This window comes from Adiantum capillus-veneris, chromosome 12 (assembly GCF_014529385.1).
Source record: "Adiantum capillus-veneris isolate H3 chromosome 12, ASM1452938v2, whole genome shotgun sequence".
NCBI classification, from domain to species: domain Eukaryota; kingdom Viridiplantae; phylum Streptophyta; class Polypodiopsida; order Polypodiales; family Pteridaceae; genus Adiantum; species Adiantum capillus-veneris.
In genome coordinates, this window is record NC_140942.1 from 44,173,470 (window position 1) to 44,196,687 (window position 23,218).

Genomic DNA, 23,218 nt, shown 5'->3' on the forward strand with positions numbered 1-23,218 from the left:
AGACATAGTTTGCTTTTCTCCGTGGAAAGCGGGTGGGTGGGTGGAACCCAGGTATGTGGGTGCTTTCCTTGAGTGATTTAAACAATTGTTGCAAGATAGAATCCTTATACAGGAGGACCAACTCGTATTCTCTCAAGTTTAGGATAGATGAGGGGATGGACAACCCCTTCAATGTATGGGGATGGACTACCAAGTGGGGTACTTTCTCGACATCGGCTTGTGGGGTACTATAAGGTATGGGCTTTTTCCTAGAGTCCCTAGAGTGTGAGTGAATAAGAGAAGAGGTGGAATTATCCCACATGTAAAGGTGTGAAGTTGTAGAGCTACTTAATGCTCCTTTCATGAAGAAACAATCATTCCAATTTTGCATTACATGTCACTTGTCTATGGTGATCTTGTGATGGGTTGGCTAACTACTCAAGATTATGAGTGCAAGTTAATCTATCTTGGAACCTAATTCACCTGAGTAACAATCTATCCTACACACACTCACATGTGTGCATAATGTTTGTCTATCACCCACCTTAGCTAGCACGATCCCATCCCATCAAGTGGTATCAGAGCTATGGTATGCTAGCTACATTTATTGATATGCATTTGTGTGCTAGTGTGATTAGCATCTCTATTAGAGTAATTAGTATTTCTTAATCATTGTGGCATTTTCCATACCTAGTTGCTTCTCTCACTAATCAAGCCCTAATGTAGCCATGTGTGGGCATGTCCTTTGCACACCCAAGAGGCCACTACCCTTCATGGCTAGGTAGGCTTGATTAGGGAGAGGATTAGTATCCATTTTTGCATTTGCATTTAGAGAAAACTTTGGTGTCAATTTTCTAGTAATTTGCATCTTCAATTAATCCATTCCTTTGATCATTATTGAAAATCATTTCTTGTGTGTGGGAAGTGCCCAAGGAGAGCTTTTCGTAGAGCCTTCAAGATCTGCAATCTGAGCTCGAGAGCTCCTTTTATCCTATCACCAACTTTTTCTATTATTAGAGGTGTGTGTGTGGATCTCTGCTAAGTCGAGTTTCTATTTTGCTATTTTCAGCTTTCCTTGCACAAGAAAGCCTTGAGGCCTTGTGGCTTAGAGCATTGACCCTAATTCGGGGTAGGGGATGTGGTCATGTGCTCAAGTTGGGTAATCTAAGTTAAGGCAGGGTGGGCGCGGATCCGAGCCGGCAATTAAATCGGGCTTTTTTGAGAATGGCGGGTCTGTAAACAGCCGTTCCTGAGGAGAGCGCGCCTCACACAATCAAACACAAGGCGATATAAAATCCACCTTTGGGCCTGCTTTTGTGTCCGTAAAGGACTATTCCCACAATCGGTGCTTTGGTACTCTGGAGCCACACCTTCCCCCCACCTAAGGTGGGAAATCCCATGCTCTTCCCCTCTTACTCCTCTTAAACACTCATAATAAGGGTGCATTCTCGTGAGCTGAAGAGCTTGACATTGCTCACTGTTTAGGAGGAGTGTCCACTGGTAGCAAGGCATCAAAAGTTTACAAATCATTCGAAAGATTTTTCACGAGCTTTGACAAGGCAAGCATCCATCAAATGAAGAAGAAGTGCTTTCATCATTCCATTTGTGAAGAGAAGCTTCACCACCAGTGAAGAGGAGCTTCACAAAAGAAATTCTCTCTCTCTCTCAATTAACTCTAAAACTTTTGCAACCAAGCACCATTTTCAATGTATGCCAAAAACCACATTTATGGAGATGATTTTCTAGTTGTGCTCATGTAAAAAGGTAGACACTGGCTAGGAGAGTATCCTAAGCTAAGACCCCTCTATTGGCATATTCAGTGAGAAGGGTGTAGAGAAATTTAATGGGGAAGGGTTTCACACATGGCAGACGAAGCATAGGGGCTACTTGATGAAGAAGAAATTATGGGGAGTGGTCAAAGCGCCACTAGATAATCAAGAGGGAGTGCATACTAGGGCATTTAGTGCACAAGCTATAGAAAAGGACAAACAAGCACTTGGGATCACTATCACCACACTTCACGATAACTATGCCCACTTCATTGATGAATGTACAAGTGCACATAAAGCATGGTTGTTCTTCAAGAAAACTTTAGGGCTAGAGCTAAAAGAAGTAAAGTGATCCTTAAAAGACAACTTTACAAAACTACAATGTATGAAGGTGAGGACATAGCTAGCCTAGTCAATAGACTTAAAAGCATCATAATCAGCTCACTTACATAAAGTGTGATATACCAGAAGATGACAAAATTGTCTTGCTTTTGAGTGCACTTCCACCCTCTTATGACCACTTAGTCACCATCCTTGAAGAGAAGAACCGGCTCCAGTATTACAAGACGTCATCAATTCACTTCAGGCAGAAGAGAAGAAGCAAAAGGGCTCATCGACATCATCAGGAGGAGCTTTTGTTGCATCATCATCATCAAATGTAAAGAAGTGTTATGATTGTGAGAGAATGGCACATGTAGCAAAGGATTGCTACACCAACAAATCTTGCAACAAATGTGGTAAGAAAGGGCATCCTCCTTCTCGATGCTACTCAAGTGGAGGAAACGACAGTGAAGAAAGCAGCAGTGGCAACAACAACATCAGAAGCTACAAAGGCAAGGAATCTATAAGAGGATCAAAGCATGTGGTGAAGGACCAAGAAGAAGACAAAGACAAAGGTGAGAACAACCTTGTCTACTACAACGATATATTTTGAAGATTCTAGCCTCTCTACTTCAAGGGGAGGAGTTCTTTTGTCATCCTTTGTGGATCTGTCATCCTTTCTGGATTTGTATTGACATCCTTTGTGGATACCATGTGTCATCCTTAGTGGATATAGAATCTTCAGTGTATTGTCCTAGTCCAAACTCCAAATGGAGGATTGTAAGGTATTGGCTTTGTCCTAGAGTCACTAGAGTGTGAGTGAATGAGAGATGAGGTGGAATTATCCCACATGTAAAGGTGTGAGGCCGCGTAGAGCTACTTAAAGGTGTTGGCTTTTTCTAGAATGTGAGTGAATGAGAGATGAGGTGGAATTATCTCACATGTAAAGATGTGAGGCCGTGTAGAGCTACTTAAAGCTCCTTTAATGAATAAAAAATCATTCCAAGTTTGCATTACATGTCTCTTGTTTATGGTGAGCTTGTGACGGGTTAGCTAACTACCCAAGATTGTGTTTGTGAGTCCAAGTTAATCTATCTTTGAACCTAATTTTCTTGAGTAGCAATCTAGACTACACACACTCACATGTGTGCATAATGTTTGTCTATCACCCACCTTAGCTAGCACGATCCCATCTCATTAGGTACGATGAGATATCTTACATTATGATGTTGCCAAGGGCTTCTATTCTCACATCTCTGTTGTGACTTTGCAGTTTCTTGCTTTAATGTAATGTTGAGACAAGTCCTCTGCTTATGATTCTACAAGAACGGACATAGTTTTATTAGATTTTGGTCGCGAAGAAAAGTGCTTTGTGGCAAGTATTTCTAACAAGGAGTAAGGAGTATCATTCATCCGACAAAGATACCATGGATTCATAGACTATTGTTTTTTCCTACTATAATTGTGGTTCTTGTAGTGATTCTTCCCCTCTCCTTTGTTGTTGCCGTAGTGGTAATTGGTTTTGTCCTTTTCGTAGTGATCATATATGTCTTTGTCATACTCGTCAGTGTTGTCCTTGTAGTATTTGACATCATCGTCATAGTGGCCCTTATATTTGATATCGCATCTGTCTTTTGTCATCGTGCCCTACAATGTTTAACTAGTTTTTTCCAAGCAAACAATGGAAATCAACAATGGCCCTGCATTAAAGGAGCCATGGAGAAGCTCCTCTAAAAGTAGACAAGACCCCCCCCCCCCCCCTCCCCTCTCTCTATGCATGTGTGTGTATAAGTGTCTCCTCCTATGCTTGTTACCCATGAACTATAGTGGCCCTTGTATTTGCTATCACATCTGTCTTTTGTCATCGTGCCCTACAATATTTCATTAGTTTCCCAAGCGAATGATGGCAACAATGTCCCTGCATTAAAGTCACCCAGGAACTGCTATTGATTACCTCTTCACATTAGTCTAAACGACTCTCCATCTTATGCAAGCCACTACCTTCAAAGTTCATGGACAAGTCATTAACAAACATGTATCAGTCTGTCTTGCTTAATGTAGACATAACAAGGACTGACATGTTGGACGCATTTCTCGGCTCTAGATTTGCACTTGACATACATAGATGATGCTTGAAAGCCTAGGCTAAAATGACAAATATGCACATAAGCCTCAAAGGACATACACTGATGGTGTCACTAACAAAAATACACATGCTCATAGGGCCCTCTAATCTTTTTTGTCACCGAAAGCATTGTACATTAAAGCAATAGATGGGGGTGGAAGGTCCTCGGGACTATTTGACACCCCCTTGTTAGGTGGGATTGACGGTCCACGATCTCTGGACGATGTGGACCGTCTGGTCATTCTCAAGAATGAAAAGATGCTAACTGGGTCTGTCCCCGCAACTTGAACCCACCACCTCCCACACCGTAGACAATGACTCTGCCATTAAGCTGTCACACAGAACTTGAAATGGGGGTGAGAAAGTAAAATAATATCGCAAAAGTGACGAGGTGTGGATCGCACGATGTTCACTTGGAGATCACTTTGGGATGGTTGGGGTCACAAAGTGATTACTTTGGAATAGGTGGGTTCACAAGGTGATCACATCTCGATTGGGATTCACACGAGGATCACTTGGCGATCACTTGTTGATGTTCACATTGAGTTTCCTTGGGGTTCACTTCGATTGTGATCACATGATGATCACTTAGGGTAGAGGGGCCAGTTGCGGTACGCCCCCCAGAGAAAAGACACATGAACCCCTAATTTTAATATGTTTGGGGACCAAAAGAAGCACAAAAAAGTGGAGTTGAAACGGCTAGTTCATTTGAAATAAAGCCTTCTCATTGGCCAGGGCGTGGGTGCAAGACGTTGTGGCTGCATTTTACCTATTTTGGCCCCCATTGGTGTTCTTATTCATGCCGATTTTTGATACACTTGATTCCGAAAATCGCGCCGCGACTACCGACTTTCAAACCTGACCAATCCCAAATTATTTTTCCTGAAAGCTTATGAAAAGGCGATTAAATTGAGCTACTCAACGCAAAAAATTGAGCTCGGAGGAGGGAGATTCAAGCTCCCGAGGTTACCCGTCCCCCTACTAGCTCCTCTACCCTAGAGATTAATCCACCATTGAACGACACAAAACCAATCCCGCCGCCCCTAATTAATAGGGACCATTGATCCCACATGATAAAAGGGGTGTCAAATAATCACGAGGAAGGTGTGCTTTCCAAGTGCTGACTTTTGTAGAGTTGAAAAAAACTACTTGCGTGAGCAAGCCGCGGGGGGGGGGGGGGGGGGGGGGGGATATGAGGTGAGTCGGTGACCCCGTGGGCCGTCAAACATTGTGCTCTTGGTGGGTCATCCTTTTTCGAGGACACTTTGTGATGATACCCTAGGGATGTATATTAGACATCCACATGACCCACAATGTCCCACATACACACATTGGATCGTAGACCCACAATGTCCCACATACACGCATGCACATTGCAAAAAAGTGAAACATTTGCAGCTTGATGGATACATAATACATACAAGCAAGTACGTTGTTCAGGACTTGGGAACATGCATGCACACTCATCATGAGTGCTCACAATGTCCTTTAGGTAGGGCATACACTACATGGCTACAAGTCTACAAACTGTGGGTGCCAGTGACTAGTGTGTGAGATAGCTTATATATATGTTCAAGCCTTCAAGGGTCCTTTCAATCTTCTTCCTTGTGGGGGGAAGTTGGATTGTACACCCGCGCGCACACACACACTCTCTCCCTCCATCCCTCCCTCGGAGTCCCTCACTCTCTCTGTTTCTGTTAGATGATGGCGTTTCATTTTCTGTGTTGTATGCAAGTCATGGAAGCTTGAAAAAGCGGGGGCCAGGGCTGTAGGTAGATGTAAAGGAAAGGAAGACTGCAAAAGGGAGCGCAAAACGTGGGCGTTCTCTCACAATCCAAAGACCGATTTTGGCCGTACTTCATGAACATGGAAGCTTGATTTGAGCCCAATTTCGTAGACAGGGTGAGGGGACTCGGGAGACTGGGGCACGTCGGGGAGAGAGAGAGAGAGAGTTGCCTTCTCTGTGGATGCTCGTTCCCCTTTAGCTTTACAGGAATATTTTCCGTACATCTTCGCAAAGCTTAATCTAGCACACCATACGCGCAGACAAGTAAGTTGTTCTGGTTCGCCATGGCTCCTCTTGACCCCCATTCTTACACAGACTCCTCTCATCCTCTTACAAAGCGTGTAGATCTCTCTCTGTTCTTGGATTTCGATAGCAAAACCATCCTGGGCTCTGCAACTCTTCATCTCTCGCATGTGCACACAGGAGAATTCTACCTTGACACTCGCACTCTGCGCATTTCTTCGATTGTGGGTCCTTCTGATGAGCCCCTTCAGTACACTCTCGATGATGCCCAACCCATCAAGGGCTCTCTGTTGCGTGTTACACTTGCGAAGCACACAAGCTTCAAAGTGGTTTATGCAACGGACCCATGTGCTTCGGCTCTGCAATGGCTCGACCCTCCACAAACAGCCGGCAAGAAGTTGCCCTACATACTTACACAATGCCAGGCGATTCATGCACGCTCCATCTTCCCCTGCCAAGATACCCCTCTTGCGCGCATTGAATATTCTGCAAAAGTGAATGTGCCTAAAGAGATGAAGGTAGTGATGTCGGCAGCACATGTTGGTCGAAGCGCTCCCTCCTCAGGAGAGGCGAATAGTGCGTGTGAAGAGAGCAGATGGCTGATGGAAGGGCGTATTGTCGAGTATTTCAACATGGAGCAAACCATACCCCCGTATTTGTTCGCAATGGCAGCAGGGGACATTGTGCATGCAGAGTTGAGTGCACGATCAAGAGTGTATACAGAGCCATGCGAACTGGAAGGGGCGGCAAACGAGTTCGCAGGGACAGAGGCTATGATGCAACAAGGGGAGGCTCTATTTGGACCTTATGCTTGGGAGAGATTGGATCTTCTTGTGTTACCGCCTAGCTTTCCATATGGAGGTATGGAGAATCCTCGGATGGTCTTCCTGACCCCGACAGTGATTGTGGGTGACAAAAGTGGCGTGCAAGTAGTCGCTCATGAGCTTGCACATAGTTGGACTGGCAACCTCATCACTAATGCGACAAATGATGATTTCTGGCTGAATGAGGTAGGCACTTCAAGTTTTTCATGTCTTGATTCTCTCTTTGTGATTCTTTGTAATATATCAGTTTCTGTCTTTGCAAAGGAGAAAGGCTTTAGTGCTTGCATTTCAAAACTACAATGATCTCACAGTAGAAGATGACGAAGAGAAAGAAGAGAAATTGTAATCAAGTAGGAACATTCCCAAGGGACCTCACAGAGATGTGTGCGTTTGAAGGTCAGGGCATGTGAGAGAGAGAGAGAGAGAGAGAGAGAGAGAGAGAGAGAGGAGAAGAAGAAGAAGAAGAAGAAGAAGAAGAAGAAGACGAGAGTTTAGGAAACTATCCCAAGAGACCTTAAAGATCTAGCGGATGAGGAGTTGAACTCAAAACCTATTATTCAAGAGGGAAATGGCAACACACACACACAGAGAGAGCACACACACACACACACACAGAGAGAGAGAGAGAGAGAGAGAGAGAGAGAGAGAGAGAGAGAGAGAGAGAGAGAGAGAGAGAGAGAGAGAGAGAGAGAGAGAGAGAGAGAGAGAGAGAGAGAATTTTAATGTCGTACTAAGCTATCCTGAGAGAGAGAATGTCATAGGAAGCTATCCAGAGAGAGAGAGAGAGAGAGAGAGAGAGAGAGAGAGAGAGAAAGAGAGAGAGAGAGAGAGAGAGATGTGTTGGCACACACTTTCATCATAATTCATAGCAAGATGGCAATATGTTATGTGTTTATTGTGGTCATTATGACTCAAAGGGGACCTGCATTATGTGTGTTTATTGTGGCTATTATGACTCAAGGGGGCCTGCATTTGCTCATATCATGGCCTTGATCAGTTCATCTCATTGGGTCTTTCTGTGATATAGAAGAACTTTATTTGCAGTATATTCTTATTTTAACTTCAATGCAAAAGTCATTGTACATTCTTAAAGGTCTTTCTTTGCATAAATGGATAGCCAGTTAATTCTTTCCAATACCAGGGTTTCACAACATATGCAGAGCGACGGATTGTTGAAGCATTGGAAGGTGAGGAGCGAGCTTGCTTGCACATTGGCCTGGGGTGGACTGGGCTGAAAGAAGAGATGGAGAGGTTCAAGGAGAGGCCAGAGTTTACAAAATTAAAGACAAATCAAGAAGGTGTGGATCCTGATGAAATCTACTCTCAAGTGCCCTATGAGAAGGGTTTTCATTTCCTTTGGCGATTGGAAGCTGAGGTATGTCACAAATGTTAACATGTCTGCATGTATTGCTGTCTATGTATGTATACGCGCCAGGCCCATCTGGATGGCGGTATGCATTCGTACAAACAGAGAAGTCTAAAATGCAACCATACTACATAAGGCATGCTTGTATGTATGTACGACCGTTCCCTGTCATGCGTACATTCATACATGAAACACACAGAGAGGTCTTAGGTGCAAACATAATCCATACATGCATGCTTGTATGTACGTATGACTGTTTTCTGTCATGCACACGCGCATATATGAAACACACAGAGAAGTCCTACATGCAAATATATTACATACATGCATGTTTGTATGGATGTATCACCGTTTTTAATCATGCATACATTCATATAGGAAACACACACTCACACAACACATATGCGCAGATGGCTGCTCTCCCTTCCTCTCTGGTTGTACCTTTCGTGCACCTGTGCTGATGCTCTTTTTTGTAAATATACACATTCTTCAGTTAATTTATAGCACTTGCTATGTGCAGTTTGGCAGAGCTGCCTTTGATGACTTCCTGAAGAAGTACATATCCACGTTTCGCTTCACATCCATCACCACAGAGACATTCTTGCAGTTTTTGAAGGACCATTTTCTGGGCATAGAAGATAAAATTGATTTAGATGTTTGGGTCTATCAGCCCGGAATACCAGCAGATGCAATCGAGCCCAAATCGACTATTTTGCAGAGGGTCCTTGCCCTGGCAGAGGGGTTCAATTCAGGGCAGAGGATTTCTGAGGAAGATGCTGTATCATGGCAAGCCCTTGAGTGGCAAATCTACTTGGAGAATTTGCCAAAAAAGCTACATGCAGAACGGGTGAGTGATGCCGCTAGATTTTGTGGTGAATAAATTTTTTCTTGTCAAGCATGGATCCCCCACTGTAGGGATGTACCTTTTTTCTGTCTATGTATTGTGTAAGCCCTCCCACAATTTTCCATATTTTCTTTGTAATTTTAAATTTGAAGGTGAGAACCTCAAAATTTAGAGGAATTGTGTAAAAAAACCTTCAAATGTAGTCCATTTGACCCTTAAAACCTAGATTTAGTGTAATCCCACTTAGAGCCCCCCGCTGTGTATTAGTGAATTTAGTGAAATTAACAAAATCTCTTTGCATAATGGTCTCCCAAAGCATGTTTGCTTTTAGAAAATTTAGAAAGACAAGGATCCTTTTTTATCGTAAACTTGCAAATGCAAGCTTTGTCACGGGTATTAACATGAGAATAAGAAGACTAACCAATGAAAAATGGTTCCAACTCCTAAAAGAGAGGAGAAAAGGTCAAGTGGTCACCTCAGTAAGAATCGTGGAGATCGTGCAACCTCATCCTTTCCATATTTTGACATTTTGGAAATACCCATGTGAATATGATTTAGTGAAGTTAAGCTTTAAATTCATTAATCTTACTAGTGCAACGTGAGACTCGGCTCTTACACAACTTATGAAACTTATCTCTAAATTTTAAATTTTAAGACAAGAAATCCTACACTGTAAAAACCTTGAAATATAGTCCATTTATCTCTAAATTTTTTTATGTGTAAGCTCTCCATGTTTTAAGAAAAATGTTGATTCCGAGCATTGCTATGTATGTGTATGTGAGAGCATGTTGCATTTGACCCATGATGCTTTTTTTGTGTTCTGCAGATATCTGAGTTGAACGAGCGATTCCATTTTTCAGAAAATCACAACTGGGAGATTAAAGTCGCTTTCTTGACGATTGCTGCATTCTCGGGCTACGAGACATGCTTTCCTGCAATTGAGAGTGCTCTCCATTCTGTAGGCAGGATGAAGTATTTGCGTCCTTTGTACTCCGGATTGCTACAAAGCTCGTCAGATGCAAAGGAGCTTGCAAGGCGCGTATTTGCAGATGCAAGGCATAAGTATCATCCCATTGCACAATCTGTTGTACAAGGGCTATTGCAAAAGTTTGATCAGTAAATTGGGTCAAGTTGAATACTGGAGACGGAGATGAGAGGCCATCGAATGTCGAAGCCAATCTGTAAAAGCCAGATGTTCTGCATGTGTGTGACGGATTCTAGTTCACCTCTCATCCCCACATGCATGCGACACATCACCCCCCCCCCCCCCCCCCCCCCCCCCCCCCCCCCCTGCGCGCGTGCCCGTGCCTGCGGTTGTCCCCGAAAGCATGAGAGGGATTATAGCCTTGCATGTTTGCTGAGGGTTTTGAAGTTTTGAAAATGGTCTCCTTTTGCCTTAGTTAATTACCTCTAGCTGAGAAACCACTGATGAGGTTCAGTGGGCCTATTTTTGTTATATAAAACGTTGAACCTTTTTAAGTGTACCTCCATTTTGGGAGTCTGACATAACAAGATGTTCATAACTTTTAAGATGATATAGTATTTGCAGACTAGCCAGGTTGGCTATGGTGTCTCTCCCCTTCTTCATGACAGTAAGTATGTTGTCCGTCTTTATCCCCCCCCCCCCACCCCCTCTTCCCCCCCTTTTTGTTGGCCGCAGAGGCGCGATTGAGGGTTACAAAAGTAAGGGACCTTGCCCTAGACAAGGTACACCAGAGGACTATTTAGCTTAATCTGTGTTTGAATCTTTGTGTGAGTGCTCACCTACAAGTGTTTTTGTCTGGTTTTGTTACACATTTAGTAAAGTAATTGGTGCATGCCTCTGTTAGTGAAGAAGCCTTGTGTGATGATTTTTTAAATCTTCGTTGACAGTTGAGGGCATCGGCGAGAGGCAAGTGTTGTATGTTGTTTCTTCCTTGATTTTGTTCATGCAGTCATCGTCTCCAAAAGTTCTTTGGACTCGTGTAAAACTAATAATTGCAATGATAGAAGAGTTGCAATTTATGGAATCAGAGGACCACTACCGAATTTAGCATCACAAGGAACTCCAAACTATTAGAGGTCCCGTCTCTATATATTTTGTGGAAGATGGGAAATCATCCTGCAAGTTAACTGTCAATAGAACAAACCGAAACTCAGAGACATTTTGCATCTCAACTCAACATTTGGGTAACCCTTTTCTAGAAGGGCTAGACACGAGACATTGCAAAAGAACTAGAGAGCAAAATTGGGGAAAATTATTTTCTTAAAATATCCACCCTAGTTTTGAAGATAAATCTTAGTTAGAGAATTCTACCTTCTCATCAAAATTTGTTTGTTGATAGTAGAGAGAGAGAGAGAGAGAGAGAGAGAGAGAGAGAGAGAGAGAGAGAATGCATGTAGATTGAAGGCGGAGAAGGAGTGTCATCCACTAAGTAACGAAGGGAGAGACAATCTCCTTGCTAGGGTTAGTCGCTCACCACGAGATGCAAGAGGTGCACATCCGTGAGGCAGTGTACAGACATGTGCTAGCAGAAGGAGCAGGGTTGGCCATGACTGCACGAAGGGGGAATGCTTGAGTAGTATTTTGAAAATTTATTCAAGGCAGCATGCATCGTGAGCGCAATTGCTCGGATGGCTTTGATCAGAATTTTCGTCAATGATCAGCGGGTGTTCGAATCTTGGCATTTTTTTTCATGTCATTTTAGAGGAGGGAAATACCTTCATAAAGGGAGGGAATATTCGTGATTATTGAATAAGTTGAAGAACTTGCCACCAGAAGGGGGTACCAGCTGAATTTAAAGTAGGTTTCCCTTAAAACCAAACAATACTTCAAAAAACTCTTTTCACTTTGACTTTGAAAGCACATGGTTGTCTCTTATTATGAAAATTAGATTTCTTGGTTGTTTTTGGCGGCGGTGTTGAAATTTCCTTGTTGGGTCCATAAGCTCATACAATACATATAAAGGAAAAAAGTTGTAAATACTAGAATGGATGCCAGTTGTTGCAAACAAGGGAACCGATTAGCAAATAGGAAAAACTTGTAAGGATGTAATTTCAGGAGATGTAGGGTTGTTGAACGTTGGCCATTGGCCATCGAATTTGGCCACCGGCCATAGACTTTCGACCATTGATTAGTTGTTTTTTGATCACTTGTGACCGCCATCTGGTCACAATATTCCAACGAGTGATTTTTCTTTCACACGATGGCTTTTCCTCATAACGAGGGCCTTACAAATGTGTGTTTTTTAGAATAAAAATTGTAAGGGGTGAATCATGTTCCATACTTAACAATATGTTAAGTATGTAATGTGTTTACAAAATTTTGGTTCACTATAATAGGTAATGTGATGTATTGGTTCACTATAATATGTAATGTGTTCTTTTAATAAAAGGCTCTTGGGAGTTTTAGAAGTCCTAGGACTCTTCCTTGTGGTGGGAGTGCTTGACTCTTTCCTCTACTCTTCTTCCTCCTTCTTGTGCTTTGACTCTTCTAGTAGCTTCTTCTGCTTAGTTTTTGTCTCCTTCTGGCTCCTTGTTGGCATGTGTTTGTGTTTTTCTAGGGACAACATGCTCCTTTTCCTTATTCTCTTCATTTTTCTTCTCCTCCTTCTCTTCCTTTGCCTTTGATCCTTTTACTGGGTCTACCTTGCTACCATCTGTGGTGCTTGGCCTCTTCCTTCGACTTCTTTGGCCCTTTGGGTTTGCCTTTGGTTTTGCTTTAAATAATGGCATCTAGACATTGACCATATATCAAATTAGCTTGGCCCTAACCCACCAAACATGGTTGTAGGTGTTACAATTCCTATTGATCTGGACAAGAATAATGAGTGTGTTAGCTCCCAATGAGAGGATTTCAAGTAACAACTACTTAAACATAGTCATAAGCTTACCCTAATATTCTTTCTTGGACTGCAATAGGTGTAGTCAACCAGTAGCTTTGCTTGACCACTCTCCAACCACATGAGAAAGACTCCTCTTGCAAGGGGAGATACACAAACACAAGGGAGAGCATGAATTCATTGTATAGATTAATATTTATTTTATAGACTAGCAACACCATACCTTCACATTTAAGATTTGCATGTCATCCATGAGCTTTGTGATGGGAGGGCATTGCTCAATTGCCTCTAGCAGTCGACAACCCTATTAACAAACTTCCAACGCATTGGCTTAAATATAGGACAAAAACACAATGAGTGGGAGCATTGGCTGAACTACATGACAAGTATACTTACAACCTAGCCATTCCATGGTGGCCCTCAAGAGAGTTCAATGGGAAACATGTTTTATCAATGAGATCAATTGCTATAAGACTCTGATGTGAGATGTGACAAGAGAAAAGGCCTTTGTAAAAAGCCTCAAAGACTAAACCTGATTGCTTACAAAAAAAAGAAAACATACCTCTCATTATAGGAGCATACGAGAAGCTCACAAGTATCAAAATCAAAGTTGGGTAACCAATTCTTTATGGAAATATCACTTCTCAAATAGTGGCAGATGATGGATGGATCAATCGTATCCACTTTATGTTGGACATCTAGCTTATAATCGTGCATTGATAATCTACAAGAAATACAAAGAATAGTTATTAATTTTTAATAATATTCCTTAATGCAAGGAGTTGGATGGGAAGGAAAACTTCAAAGATGCCAGGATAATAAATTCATTGATCTCTTTTTGCCAATCTTAAAGAATGTTAATAGGCTCAGCATCCACTAGGACCACAACATCTTTTCTTTGAAGAAGGTCATCCTCTAAGAAGGTAGCCACCCTATAGCCATTTGGATTGACACTTCTCAACAATGAAGGGAGTTGCACTTCAATTTCCCTAAGTTTCTCTGTTTCTAGCTCCTCCCTATCAACTTTCATCTCTTCCCCTTCTTCCACATCATCCTTCTTCTCTATGATCTCCTCGATCACCACTTCGAGGTCTTTTGGCTTTCTTGATGGAGGCATGTTGAGGATATTGAAGGTTTTCTCATCTTGTAGAGGTATTGGTTTAAGAATCCTTAATCTCCTCAATATACTAATATCTTCGTCTAGTAGGGTGATTCTGTAAGAGTGGGTTGCAAAAATGTATACATCTCGGAAGAGCTCAATTAGAAAGTCTTCAACAGCCTCTTGTGTACATTTCAAGGAACCTCTTGTCCATCTCATTAATCTTAAATCTCTCTGCTACTTGTCTGCAATGCCTTTGAAAGGTGGCATAGGAATTGCAATTGTAAGGGCCTTTTGTGCTCTTCTAATCTCCCTCAAACATTTCACCTTTTGGCTTTTCTTTGCAGGTGCGGGCTTCATATCAACTCCTTTCTTGGTTGGTTGCTTTATGGGTACATCACTTTTTCATTTCTTTGAGCTCTCACCTCTATCTAGCTCATCAGGTGCTCCTTCCTTGTTGACATACTTTGGTTTCATATCTTCTCTATGTACCTTCCTTGCAGTTTGTTTGGTCCTTGCCATAACTAAGGGTCAAACCTACAAATTAAGCAAAAATATAAGAGAAATAACTCTCATGTGGTGATAAATGTCCACCTTACGCAAAAATTGAGTCTTCAAAGGCTACTCTGACAACACTACATTTCTTAAGGGCGATACATGTATTAGAAGTTTTTGACAAAAAAGTGTCCTCCTCGCACAAAATATGAGTAGTCAAAGGCTAATCTGACCACTCAATATTTGTGCAAGAGGAACACACATCCTTAAAGTTCATCCTCCTTGCATGAAATATGAGTAATCGTCGGAGACAACTACTTAATTTTCACGCAAGGGGGACACATGTCTTTAAAGTTTATTAAGAAAAGATATGTCCTACAATCTCAAAAAAATTAAAAGGTATTCCTAATTGTTTTTCAAAAAAATTAAAAGATATTCCTAATTCAAAGATTTTCTCAGTATCAACAACAACGATGCACTAGTCTACAGCATGCAGCAAACTGGCAATGACAAAGCACGTAAATTTGCAACTGTATCAGCTAGATGTGAGAAGGATGGATACAACTTTGAGTGAGTGAGAGAGAGAGAGCAAGGAAACTTTAAAGAGAAGAAAATGATAAAGGTAAAATAAAGGAGAAGAGAAACACAAATATACAATGTGAAGTAGACCACCTCTTTATATGGACACAAAAGGTCTTTTGACTTTCCACCTTCGTATGTCTTTTGACGTTCCACTTGCATCTATCTTTTCATTTCCTAAACTCACCTTCACTTACGCACTTAATATGTTTTGAAAGACTTTTCGGTTTTCCGAGATTGGGGAGACCTCAGTGTGCAAAATATGAGTAGTCGGTGGCTATTATGACTACTCAATTTTTATGCAAGAGGCATACATGTCTTAAAAGTTCAACTTTGTACTGAGAAGTGTAGCATCCAAGGCTTCCTAGATGATATTAGGGAGCAGTTAGATGCCAATGTCAAAAACCCGCTTCAATTTGAGCTCATGAAGCATGTAGAATTAGATTTAGTCTTTAGGCAAAGAAGCATCCAAAAATGTACAAGAAATAAAGCAGAGAGAAGTTCAAAGAAAATTTGAAGAAAAATGAGTAAAAAATGTTGTTTGCGTGCACTATCCTCTTTATATAGTAGTGCACGAATACCTAAGCAAGATTTGATTTTGCACAAATTACGAGGCAAAAATTAACCGTTTTGCATGGATTTGACGTTCTGTACAAATTTCAAAGTTCATAATTGATATGCTATATATACCCAAAATTCCTCTAAATCTCATTTTCCTCAATCTTCTCTATTTTGCCTAGTTTTTTGAGCATGACCTTCAATCCACAATGACACTTAGAGAGCATAAAGGTGCATTTTTTTTCTCAATTTGATCGTTGTGCACAAATTTCAGAGTTCATAATTGATATGCTATATATACCCCAAAATTCTTGTAAATCTCATTTTTCTCAATCTTCTCTACTTTGCCCAATTTTTTGAGCATGACCTTCAATCCACAATGACACTTAGAGAGCATAAAGGTGCCTTTTTTTTCTCAATTATTTTCTAAAAAATATCATTTCAATGAACTTGTATCCTTCCTATGCAAATTTTGAGTAATCATAAGCCCATCTAGACCTAGTATAATCGTGTTAGGAGGACACTTCTTGGAGTATAAGCTTGTTTTTTACTTTTTTCAAATTGTGTCCTCCTTACATGAAAACTATGTATACAGGTGGCACTCCGTGCATTGTAATTTTGCATAGGGAGGAGAAATATTGCACTATAATATTGCACTATAAGATATTAATCAAATTTTTTCAACATGTGTCTTTCTTGTGCGAAAACTATGTATACATTTTTACATGGGGAGAATACTTCTTGAAGTGTAAGTTTTTGTGAACATGTGTTCTCCTTGCACAAAAACTGTGTATATGGATGGTTCTCTGTGCATTGCATTTTTTGCATACGGAGGACACTTCCTGAAGTGTAAGTTTTTGTTCGAGTTTTTTGAACATGTTTCCTCCTTGTGCAAAAACTGTGTATACCGATGGCTCTCCATGCACTCTATTTTCGTACATGTATTCAATACATAATTTCTTAAGGTGGACATCTTCCACATGTAGAGTTGTGGAATATGGTGTGATGGATATGGTCTAGTGGTGGACTTTTATTGCGTTTCTCTTTTTACAAAAAAGGCTTCTAGCAAAAAGCGCTTGGAAGGCATGAACGGTTGATAGGTTAATAGACCTACTCTACAAAGTAAAGAAGTAATCAAAGTTTGATTATGTCAGGGAAATATTTAATGTTCCCTTCCAATTGGAGGGCTTTATTGAAGGCTTTATAAATTACAATTCAAACTTTTAGTGTTGGAATTATGGTTGCAGAGAAACGCACACAGCTTGGAGAAGACGAAGGAAGCTCAAGGCACACAATAGAGAGTGTGTACTTAATGTGCAATAGAAAGATAGATAGCCCTAGAGTGATGGGCGTATATACAATGCTCGGGGGAAGAAACCTCCTAAAGAGGGAAAAAATGCCCCGGTGGTCCTAGTGTGTTCACACACATCACTACCACATGTATATGGTAATAAATCCCCCCTGGAGTGATGCGGTGAACGAGAGCTGGCACATGGGTAAAGGGAAGTGCCATGCCTTGAGGACATGATCAATCCACAAAGGGGAGTAAGCCCAAAGCTTTGCGGAAAGCTTCAAGCTTCTCACAAGACAATGCCTTTGTGAAAAGATCTGCAAGGTTGTCCTGTGTTGGCACATAAGCCAAGCTGATCTCTCCTGTTGAGAGCCTCTCCCTAACATAGTGGTAATGCACCTCAATGTGCTTTGTGCGAGCATGAAAAACCGGGTTCCTCACAACTGCCAATGCGCTTTGACTGTCAGTGTAGATAGTGTTGGCAATGTCCTGTCCAACACCCAAATCAGCCATAAGGCGTCTGAGCCATACACACTCAACCGTAGCTGTGAAGACTGCCCAGTACTTAGCCTCACAACTCGAAGTGGCCACAATAGGTTGCTTCTTGCTCAACCATGATATACATGAACTACCAAGCATGAAACAAAAACCGCTTGTGGACACTCGCGTGTCAAAACAACCAGCCCAATCTGAGTCCGAAAAAGCATGTAAGTATGGCGGCAATGATCCCCCCTTAGGATAAAACAAGCCAAATGGTAAAGTGCCACTAAGGTAGTGGAAAATCCTCTTGACAGCCTGCCAATGCTTGAAAGAGTACGAGCGGAAGTGCGACGCGAGAGAGAGTGCGAGAAGAAGAGCACGACGATATGGTGAACTCGCTCTACTGTAATGTGTAGAGCATAGTGAGTTCTTATTAGGTTTTTACAAAAGAATATGTGTACATACCCGGCGGCCCGCCCACTTACCTGGGCGACCACATTGGGCTTTATACCCCAACAACCTCCCACTTAAAGTCCAATGTGGTACTTCAAGTGTGAGAGAAGCTACTATACAAGCTAATATAAAAGAGATGTAGAGAAGTGATGTACTACCCTACACCTAACTGCTTGCGAAAATGCGCAAAGCTCTCTGAGGGAAGTCCTTTTGTAAGTAGATCAACAGGATTTTCTGTGGTGTGAACTTTGACAAGCTGAAGTTGCTTATCCTCGAGCATTTCCCTGATGAAATGATACTTCACATCCACATGCTTTGTCTTTGAGTGATAAACTGGATTGCGAGCCAATTGTATAGCACTTTGACTATCACAATATAACACACGCATCTCTTCTTTGATTCCCAAATCTGTTACTAGTCGATTAAGCCAAATTGATTCTTTGCATGCCTCTGATACTGCAACATATTCAGTCTTTGTAGTAGACTGAGTAACACAATCTTGTAATCTAGAACGCCATGATACTACTCCACCAACCAATGTAAAGACATACCCTGACGTAGACCTTCGGTTGTCTAAGTCACCTGCATAATCTGAGTCTGTAAAACCCTTTACACTTAGCTCCTGACTCCCATAGCATATACGCATACTCTTTGTAGCTTTCAGGTATCTCAATATTCCTTTCACTGCCTCCCAATGTTTCTTGCCTGGGTTTGACATGTATCGACTTACTACTCCCACTGCAAATGCAATGTCTGGCCGAGTAGCAATCATTGCATACATCAAACTACCCACTGCAGACGCATATGGAATCTTATCCATTTCAGTCTGTTCTTCCTCAGACACAGGACAATCTTGTTTGCTAAGTTTCACATATGGTGGCAATGGAACACTCAGTGCCTTTCCCTTCTCCATATTGAAACGTTGCAAAACTTTGTCAATATACTCTGTTTGAGATAACCAAATCAACTTCTTTGATCTGTCTCTCTCAATGCGCATACCAAGTATATGACTTGCCTCATCCATGTCTTTCATGTCAAACGATTTTGCCATCTTTGACTTCAAAGCTGAAATTTCTTCCAAGTGCTTGCCAGCAATCAACATGTCATCCACATACAAAATAAGGATCAACCAACTACCATCCTTAGCCTTCTTTGTATATAGACAGTGATCGAACTCACTACGTTTGTAGCCTTGAGAAAGCATAAACTTGTGGAATTTATGGTACCATGCCCTCGGTGATTGTTTTAAGCCATAAAGACTCTTTAACAACTGGCATACCCAATCTTCCTTGCCTTTCTCAACAAACCCTTCTGGCTGCTGCATGTAAATTTCCACATCTAAATCACCATGCAAGAACGTTGTCTTGACATCCATTTGGTGCAACACCAAATCTAATATGGCAACCAATGCAAGAAAGCATCTCAATGTAGTCATCTTGACCACCGGAGAGAAGACTTCCTCAAAGTCAATGCCTTGTTCTTGCTTAAAGCCCTTGGCAACAAGCCTTGCTTTGTACTTTGGCTGACTATCATGAGCGGTGATCTTATACCTGTAAACCCATTTACAAGGTAGAGCCTTTTTGCCCTAGGGTAATTTACCTAGCTTCCATGTCTTGTTTTTATGGAGAGCTGTCATCTCTGACTGCATGGCCAATTGCCAATTCCCGGAGTCCTTCATTTGCACTGCTTCCTTGTAACATGAAGGCTCATTGCAATCAGTCAACATGACATAGTTCATAGATGGAACAAACCTATCACGAGGTTGCGTGACACGTCCAGATCTACGCACAATAGGTGGCTCAGGCTCAGCCACAACCTGTGGTTCCACTCTATCCTGTCCTTGCTCGTCTTGATCCTTGACATTTTGTCTTGCACGTGCAGGTCAATCTTCTTGGAAGACAACTCTTCTAATCTCCTCAACCCTCTCTGGTTTAGAATGATATTTGGATTCATTAAAGTGAACATCATTGCTGCGGACAACCTTTCTGGATTCGGGATCCCAAAGTCTGTACCCCATCTCACCAGAATTACCATAGCCTAGAAAGATGCACTTTCTACTCTTTGGCTCAAGTTTGTTCCTAAATTCCTTTGTAACGTGAGTATATGCCTCACAGCCAAAGACTCTGAGATGCTTGTATGAGGGCATTTTGCTTGACCATACCATCTCTGGCACTGAATCCTTCTGCAAAACCTTGCTAGGAGATCTATTTACAAGATGAACAGCTGTTGATACAGCTTCAACCCAAAACCCATTTGGCAGCTGTGCATTAGACAACATACTTCTGACCTTCTCTTGTATGGTCCTATTCATCCTCTCAGCAACACCATTTTGAGGAGGATTGTAAGGAGCAGTAAGTTCACGTTTTATACCTTTTGACTCACAAAAGTCCTGAAAGGCCTTTGAAACATAGTCTCCACCATTGTCACTGCGTAAGCATTTAAGCTTCTTGCCACTCTGATTCTCCACAAGTGTCACAAACGTTTTGAAAACACTAAACGCTTCATCCTTGTGCTTGAGAAAGTAAACCCATAGTTTCCTCGAGTAATCATCTATAAATGTCATAAAGTAAGAAGCTCCCCCTAGAGATAGGTTAGGCATAGGTCCACACAAATCACTATGAACAAGTGCCAACTGTGTATCTCTTCTACTGCTTCTATGCTTATGTGGCTGCTGTGTTTGCTTACCATACAGACAATGTTCACAGAATTCAAAATCATTAAATGAAAAGCCAGGCAAATAACCAGAACGAGACAAGATTTCCATTCCCTTCTTGGACATATGTCCTAACCGGCTATGCCACAAAGAAACGTTCGGCTGCTCGGTTACATTGATTACATTTTTAGAGACATTTGATACATAAATCATGTAAAGTCCTCCAGACTTTACTCCATGTGCTACTGTCATAGAACCCTTGGATATCTTCCACATGGTCTGTCCAAAAGTGGTGACGTAGCCAGCATCATCAAGTAAACCTGTGTTGATCAAGCTCTTTGTAATTGCGGGAACATGTCTCACATTCTTCAGCGTGAAAGAAGAGCTATTCTGAAACTTCAATTGAACATCTCCAACACCTAAGATCTCACATGTCTGCCCATTGCCTAGCCGAACATGATCTTTAGTGGTCACATAAGAGGTAAACCACTCCTTTTTTGGAGACACATGAAGTGATACCCCTGAGTCTATAATCCAGTCACTCAGTGCATTTCCATCAGATGATGTAAGAAGAGCTGAGTCCATTGTATTCTTCAAGAAGTAGATGTCTCCTGACACTAGACTGTCATCCTCTGCAACAGTGTTTGTCACATTTATTTCTTGAATCTTCACTGAGGACTTGTTCTTCTCACCATGGTCTTCAGCTTTCTTTTTGCCTTTTTCTGCTTTCCATTCTCTGCAGTCTCTTTTCATGTGACCCTTCTTGCCACAATGGTAGCATTCTATGTCACTCTTGCCTTTAGCATTGCGGGACTTGCTACGAGACTGATTCCTCTTTCCACCTTTGTACTTTTCTTTGGTCCTTCTCCTGACAACTAAGGCTGTTCCTTTGCCTTTGTCCATTGTCTTTCTATTGGTTTCTTCAGTAAGCAGACTTCCTTCTACACCTGCTATGTTCAAACCATCTGGAGGTGCAGAATTACTCAAAGCTGTGCGAAAAGTGTCTCAACTTTCCGGCAATGTGATCAATAGGAACATAGCTCTAACAGGTTCATCAAACTTGACACCTTGAGCTGACAACTGACTGTAGATGGTGTTGAATTCATTCAGATGATTGGACATAGGGGTCCCTTCTTTCATCTTCAAGTCAACAAGCTTCTTAAGCCAGTATACCTGTGAAGCTGCACTCTGCTTCTCATAAAGATCACTCAGCTTTATCCATGCTTGATAAGCCGACATCTCGTCTGCTACATTGAAGTAAACGCTTTCTGCCAAAGTCAGCATAATGGTAGAAAGTGCCAATTCATCCATTTCGCTCCATTCATCTTCGTCCATATCTTCTGGTTTTATCCCCTTGAGTTTTATAGGTTTTATCTGCTTCTTTTGTACCAACACGTGCCAAATCTGCTTCTTCCACAATGGGAAATTGGCTCCATCCAACTTCTTGATATTGTAAAGAGCAGTGTCCTGTGATCTAGCCATAGCTACGCTTCACAGTGGTTTACTTTCCTGGGAAAAATTCGGCAGAGTTTCCCCTGTAAACTGACCTCTGAACCAATATCAACCTGTCAAATGAACCAAGAAAGCTTCAGATTCTGCATAAATTTTGGCAGAGTCTCCTTTGTAAAATGGCTCTGGTATACTAAAAACAAACCAAAAAACAGCTCAAAAACACTGTCTCTCTTACACTGTAAGCTGTGGGTAAACCTGTCCTGCACCTGTACTGTCTCTGAATATCCTGTCACTGTCCTGTAAGCATAGACTGTGACAATGCCTCAACGGCAGTAAAGCATAGATGCGATCCCAACTGTCTAACTCAGAGTCAATACATCCTAGCTGCCTATCTAAGGGTGCTCGAGGGATTGCTCCAAGACCTGTATCACCGAAAGGATCTCAACATTCGAGAATCCCCTAGCTCAATAAAACCTCACTCGACCCTCAACAAAGGCTGCAGTAAATCTGACAGTACATAGACTTCCAACAAAGTCATACATCCACAAATTTCCCACTGTATGCTGTAACCGCTGTGGTGGTTGTTTGCTGCGTGACTCACAGCCAGCAAACCCTCAACAGACATACATCATCTCTGACAATACATCCCATGTGGAAGTACCTGCAATGTCAGGATGAAATCTGGAATATCAAGCAGCAAACACAAGCTACCTGATGAACTAGTGGATGTCGCCTACAGTCTGTGTGTAGATGCGCCCGTGTCGTATGTGACACGCCTCCAAGAACTGTGAGCCATCCTTCGATGTGTAGACAGCCACAAATCAACACTCTGGGAGTGTCGATATCCTCAGCACCTGCAGTCGTAGGCCGAAAACCCCAAATTTGTAGAGTCGGATCTGCACCCGCTGAGACCACGTAGTCGAAAATGGCATGCACAGACCTTTGTCGAAGCCGAACGATGGCCGAGATGACCTCAGAATGAATTTCTGACAACACTGAACCCTTTGGGCTTTTCCACGAGATTTGGGGCCGTGTCTTTTCCTGTCGAATTTCACTCCAATCTGAGCTGGTGACTCTAGG

The 23,218-nt window shown here is 41.9% G+C and overlaps 1 protein-coding gene across 1 annotated transcript; it reads left to right on the forward strand.

Annotated features, from left to right (window-relative positions):
* Window positions 1–5,773: 5,773 nt before the first annotated feature.
* On the forward strand, window positions 5,774–10,832 carry LOC147445665 (peptidase M1 family protein). Its single transcript, XM_086525116.1, has 4 exons — window positions 5,774–7,233; window positions 8,189–8,422; window positions 8,934–9,260; window positions 10,084–10,832. Exons 1-4 carry the CDS (start codon window positions 6,265–6,267, stop codon window positions 10,375–10,377), a joined length of 1,824 nt encoding a protein of 607 aa, XP_086381242.1. The 5' UTR covers window positions 5,774–6,264; the 3' UTR covers window positions 10,378–10,832.
* Window positions 10,833–23,218: the final 12,386 nt, after the last annotated feature.

Bases quoted from the DNA above. Each gene is read 5' to 3' on its own strand.
- LOC147445665 (XM_086525116.1), top strand. From the start codon at position 6,265: ATGGCTCCTCTTGACCCCCATTCTTACACAGACTCCTCTCATCCTCTT. The intron at 8,423-8,933 runs GTATGTCACAAA...TGCTATGTGCAG, and splicing joins TTTGGCGATTGGAAGCTGAG to TTTGGCAGAGCTGCCTTTGA. The intron at 9,261-10,083 runs GTGAGTGATGCC...TGTGTTCTGCAG, and splicing joins AAAAGCTACATGCAGAACGG to ATATCTGAGTTGAACGAGCG.